Below are 6,000 nucleotides of genomic sequence, written 5' to 3' on the forward strand. Positions count from 1 at the left end.
AAAACATAGGAAATCATCAGTGTCAGTCAAGTGAGTGAGTATGTTGATTCTGATCATCAAACAAGTGAACAGGGAACTATCCCCACCTATGATGCAAGTCATCAGCATAAATAATAAATAATAAATCATTTTATAAGGACTTTTTGTTTTGAACATCTCAAAGTAATTCTGAAAACAAACAAGCAGAATAATTCATAGCCTAATTCATATATAAAATATATAGACGCATACAAAAAGCGTTTAAATAAGTCAGTGTTTAGAAAAGTCTTAAGAGACCAGAGTCTGTGGTTCCCTCAGAGGGTCAGGGAGGCGTTCAGGCACGGGGCAGCTGGGTCTCCCTCCGTAGAGAGATGAGCTAAAGGTCTCCCTCCGTAGAGAGATGAGTTAAAGGACTGGTCTCCCTCCGTAGAGAGATGAGTTAAAGGACTGGTCTCCCTCCGTAGAGAGATGAGTTAAAGGACTGGTCTCCCTCCGTAGAGAGATGAGTTAAAGGACTGGTCTCCCTCCGTAGAGAGATGAGTTAAAGGACTGGTCTCCCTCCGTAGAGAGATGAGTTAAAGGACTGGTCTCCCTCCGTAGAGAGATGAGTTAAAGGACTGGTCTCCCTCCGTAGAGAGATGAGTTAAAGGACTGGTCTCCCTCCGTAGAGAGATGAGTTAAAGGACTGGTCTCCCTCCGTAGAGAGATGAGTTAAAGGACGGGTCTCCCTCCGTAGAGAGATGAGCTAAAGGACTGGTCTCCCTCCCGTAGAGAGATGAGTTAAAGGACTGGTCTCCCTCCGTAGAGAGATGAGTTAGAGGACCCGTCTCCCTCCATAGAGAGATGAGTTAAAGGACTGGTCTCCCTCCCGTAGAGAGATGAGTTAAAGGACTGGTCTCCCTCCGTAGAGAGATGTTAAAGGACTGGTCTCCCTCCCGTAGAGAGATGAGTTAAAGGACTGGTCTCCCTCCGTAGAGAGATGAGCTAAAGGACTGGTCTCCCTCCGTAGAGAGATGAGTTAAAGGACTGGTCTCCCTCCGTAGAGAGATGAGTTAAAGGACTGGTCTCCCTCCGTAGAGAGATGAGTTAAAGGACTGGTCTCCCTCCGTAGAGAGATGAGTTAAAGGACTGGTCTCCCTCCGTAGAGAGATGAGTTAAAGGACTGGTCTCCCTCCGTAGAGAGATGAGTTAAAGGACTGGTCTCCCTCCGTAGAGAGATGAGTTAAAGGACTGGTCTCCCTCTGTAGAGAGATGAGTTAGAGGACTGGTCTCCCTCCGTAGAGAGATGAGTTAAAGGACCGGTCTCCCTCCGTAGAGAGATGAGTTAAAGGACTGGTCTCCCTCCGTAGAGAGATGAGTTAAAGGACTGGTCTCCCTCCGTAGAGAGATGAGTTAAAGGACTGGTCTCCCTCCGTAGAGAGATGAGTTAAAGGACTGGTCTCCCTCTGTAGAGAGATGAGTTAAAGGACTGGTCTCCGTCCCGTAGAGAGATGAGTTAAAGGACTGGTCTCCCTCTGTAGAGAGATGAGTTAAAGGACTGGTCTCCCTCCCTCCGTAGAGAGATGAGTTAAAGGACTGGTCTCCCTCTGTAGAGAGATGAGTTAAAGGACTGGTCTCCCTCTGTAGAGAGATGAGTTAAAGGACTGGTCTCCCTCTGTAGAGAGATGAGTTAAAGGACTGGTCTCCCTCCGTAGAGAGATGAGTTCCGGTCTTTGTTGATATTATTTATATTATTATTATTCAGTTCTCCTGTCCTGTTCCACCTGACTAGCCGTGGCACACAGCGCCCTCTAGGGGGAGGAACACACACCTACAGGTGATCAACTGACACTTTTTACAGAACTGAATTATTTTTGTTTACGTTTTATTGGAATGTATAAATTGTCACTGTATTAATGTTTGATGTTTGTGGACCCAGGAAGTCTTTAGATGGGGATCCTTTAAATAAACAAACATGAAGGTTAATGTTAAACCAAACAATTACACATTACCCCAACTTTATTTTGCTTCACAACTAATACAGATGGAAATACTTGCAAACAAAATGGCACAGAAGACAATATCTTTGTGTTCCTCGCTTGATGGAACTATAATTCAGTGATTAAGCCATAGTTAGTGAATCATGGGGATTGATTTATATTAGATTGGGAAAAAGCCAACAGATCAAATCCACAAGGTGACCCATATCCTCTCAGGTAAGTGAAGCACTGATTCAGAAGAGGCGGGTGTTTGATCTTAACCAGCTCACCCCATGTGTGCAAAAATAACAATGAATTTCCTCAATGATGATTATAGTAACTATGATGATCAGCTATTTGAGCATTTGAAAGCTATTTGAGATGAGTGGATGTTAAACACAGCTCAGGCTTTGAATCCTTGCTATTCAGTAACACAATAACGTACTACACGTACTAACCCTAACCCTAAGGACCATGAAACAGGCCTTTTACAGTAAGGACCATGAAACAGGCCTTTTCATAATTCATCATATCTCTGTATTTACAGTACAATGATGTAATTAAACAGTAACTTTACAGTAGGCCAACAACGCCGGTAAGAGCATCCCAAACCCACACTGGCTTTTCAAACGTGGCAGAGCTACTATCACAGTCTTACAACATTTTAAAGTCTCAATGTAATGTGCGTAGGTATGGACTCCCACTCTTGTATTGGCAAAACTCTGACAAAAAAATATGATTGAGATGCATTCATGAGAACGACTGAGTGAAACAGGTAAACCACATCTGAGACCTTCGTAAACCACATCTGATCCATTACTAGACTGGGTTCAGTATTTAGTTCCACATATGAAATGTAAAGTCACACAAACATGGAAGTCATATTTGAAATCCCATAATTCCCCTCACTGCACACACATGTTCTCCAGCACACAGCTGTGAGGGAAGCAGCAGGAATCACACATCACAGCTCAGGAATCACACATCACAGCTCAGGAATCACACATCACAGCTCAGGAATCACATGACCACACAGATCACATGACCACACAGATCACATGACCACACAGATCACATGACCACACAGATCACATGACCACACGTTTCTCAAAGCAGACATCTCTTGTGCTCGATGATGTCATTGTGTAGCCTAAAAACATTGATTTAAATATGGCAACATTTCAGTGGGAAGAAGATGTGTCTGCTTCACACCTGGGACTGAAGAAGAAGTGTGGAGGATAATGAGATAATGAGTGTGGAGGATAATGAGACTTTTAATTCTCCACATCCTCACAGGGGGACATCAAACCACGACACTGTTTAACATACTGAGTTCTATATTCTCTCTTAGCGGTCAGTGGACATCTCAGCTGGTCTGGACCAGTGTGTCAGCTGGTCTGGACCAGTCTCTCAGCTGGTCCGGACCAGTGTGTCAGCTGGTCTGGACCAGTCTCTCAGCTGGTCTGGACCAGTGTCTCAGCTGGTCTGGACCAGTGTCTCAGCTGGTCTGGACCAGTCTCTCAGCTGGTCTGGACCAGTGTCTCAGATGGTCTGGACCAGTCTCTCAGCTGGTCTGGACCAGTGTCTCAGCTGGTCTGGACCAGTCTCTCACCTGGTCTGGACCAGTCTCTCAGCTGGTCTGGACCAGTGTCTCAGCTGGTCTGGACCAGTCTCTCAGCTGGTCTGGACCAGTCTCTCAGCTGGTCTGGACCAGTGTCTCAGCTGGTCTGGACCAGTCTCTCAGCTGGTCTGGACCAGTGTCTCAGCTGGTCTGGACCAGTGTCTCAGCTGGTCTGGACCAGTGTCTCAGCTGGTCTGGACCAGTCTCTCAGCTGGTCTGGACCAGTGTGTCAGCTGGTCCTGAGCCCGGTCTGAGATGATACTAGTTAAACAGTCTTTATCAGTCTGGTGGTGGCTTAACCAGACCTGTCCTAATTCTCTGAGAGAGTTTTATGGTGTCTCAGCTCCGTGGCTCCGTGGCCCCGCCTCACAGCTTGGCCCTGGGCGTGGCCTCGCCTCACAGCTTGGCCCTGGGCGTGGCCTCGCCTCACAGCTTGGCCCTGGGCGTGGCCGCGCCTCACAGCTTGGCCCTGGGCGTGGTCTCCAGCAGGGTGCTCATGTCCAGCAGGGCGTCCTCCAGGGCCTGGGCCATGCGCGCCGCGTTCGTCTCCTCACAGCTGTTGAAGGCCGACACGGAGAAGTTGATGTGATCGGCCATGGGGTTGTAGCACACGCCGTAGCCGTCCGGCACCACGGGCCCAAAGCACATGACGCAGTCCGTCTTCGCTGGGACCTGCCGGAGGTGGGGGGGGTAGAGGTAGGGGGGGGGGGGGTAGAGTAGAGGTGAGGAGGGGTGGGTAGAGGTAGAGTAGAGTGGTTAGAGAGGTTGTAGTCCTACCTGGCTGGTGGAGAGGTTGTAGTTCTACTAGTGGAGGTTGTAGTTCTACTGGTGGAGAGGTTGTAGTCCTACCTGGCTAGTGGAGAGGTTGTAGTTCTACTAGTAGAAGTTGTAGTCCTACCTGGCTAGTGGAGAGGTTGTAGTTCTACTAGTAGAGGTTGTAGTCCTACCTGGCTAGTGGAGAGGTTGTAGTTCTACTAGTGGAGAGGTTGTAGTTCTACTGGTGGAGAGGTTGTAGTCCTACCTGGCTGGTGGAGAGGTTGTAGTTCTACTAGTGGAGAGGTTGTAGTTCTACTAGTGGAGAGGTTGTAGTTCTACTGGTGGAGAGGTTGTAGTCCTACCTGGCTGGTGGAGAGGTTGTAGTTCTACTAGTGGAGAGGTTGTAGTTCTACTAGTGGAGAGGTTGTAGTCCTACCTGGCTAGTGGAGAGGTTGTAGTTCTACTAGTGGAGAGGTTGTAGTTCTACTAGTGGAGAGGTTGTAGTCCTACCTGGCTAGTGGAGAGGTTGTAGTTCTACTAGTGGAGAGGTTGTAGTTCTACTAGTGGAGAGGTTGTAGTTCTACTGGTGGAGAGGTTGTAGTCCTACCTGGCTAGTGGAGAGGTTGTAGTTCTACTAGTGGAGAGGTTGTAGTTCTACTGGTGGAGAGGTTGTAGTCCTACCTGGCTAGTGGAGAGGTTGTAGTTCTACTAGTGGAGAGGTTGTAGTTCTACTGGTGGAGAGGTTGTAGTTCTACTAGTAGAGGTTGTAGTTCTACTAGTGGAGAGGTTGTAGTTCTACTGGTGGGGGTTGTAGTCCTACCTGGCTGGTGGAGAGGTTGTAGTTCTACTAGTGGAGAGGTTGTAGTTCTACTAGTGGAGAGGTTGTAGTTCTACTGGTGGGGAGGTTGTAGTTCTACTGGTGGAGAGGTTGTAGTTCTACTGGTGGGGGTTGTAGTCCTACCTGGCTGGTGGAGAGGTTGTAGTTCTACTAGTGGAGAGGTTGTAGTTCTACTAGTGGAGAGGTTGTAGTTCTACTAGTGGAGAGGTTGTAGTTCTACTAGTGGAGAGGTTGTAGTTCTACTGGTGGGGGTTGTAGTTCTACCTGGCTGGTGGAGAGGTTGTAGTTCTACTGGTGGGGGTTGTAGTTCTACCTGGCTAGTGGAGAGGTTGTAGTTCTACCTGGCTAGTGGAGAGGTTGTAGTTCTACTGGTGGGGGTTGTAGTCCTACCTGGCTAGTGGAGAGGTTGTAGTTCTACTGGTGGAGAGGTTGTAGTCCTACCTGGCTGGTGGAGAGGTTGTAGTTCTACTAGTGGAGAGGTTGTAGTTCTACTGGTGGGGAGGTTGTAGTTCTACTAGTAGAGGTTGTAGTCCTACCTGGCTAGTGGAGAGGTTGTAGTTCTACTGGTGGGGGTTGTAGTCCTACCTGGCTGGTGGAGAGGTTGTAGTGGTTAGCCACAGCGTAGGCCGTGTCCATGAAGATCTCAGGGATGGAGACCAGGTCCTCGATGGCCTGCAGCTTCAGGCCCAGGAGGTGTCTGTCGATGGCCTGGCCATGGATGGCCTGAGGATGCCCCGCCCACACAGAGAGAACGCCATGACCAAACAACCAGGCCCCGCCCACACAGAGAGAACGCCATGACCAAACAACCAGGCCCCGCCCACACAGAGAGAACGCCATGACCAAAC

At 48.6% G+C, this 6,000-nt stretch overlaps 1 protein-coding gene across 2 annotated transcripts in view; it reads right to left on the minus strand.

The window, feature by feature from the left end:
* Nucleotides 1-1,942: 1,942 nt before the first annotated feature.
* Nucleotides 1,943-6,000, minus strand: part of crata (carnitine O-acetyltransferase a) — a 17,831-nt gene continuing 13,773 nt past the window's right edge. The window contains exons 13-15 of one of the 2 annotated variants that reach the window (XR_014630967.1): nt 5,738-5,875; nt 3,954-4,230; nt 1,943-3,923 (exon numbers count right to left, since the gene is read on the minus strand). Coding sequence is in view for 1 of the 2 variants with exons in the window: in XM_084455967.1 (XP_084312093.1) it covers nt 4,015-4,230; nt 5,738-5,875 (354 nt within the window). In the remaining variant the exon portion in view is untranslated. Of the gene's footprint in view, nt 4,231-5,737; nt 5,876-6,000 lie in introns of both variants that reach the window. The other variant, XM_084455967.1, reaches the window with a different exon arrangement.

The sequence above is a fragment of the Borostomias antarcticus genome (assembly GCF_949987555.1).
Source record: "Borostomias antarcticus genome assembly, chromosome: 2".
NCBI classification, from domain to species: Eukaryota; Metazoa; Chordata; class Actinopteri; order Stomiiformes; family Stomiidae; genus Borostomias; species Borostomias antarcticus.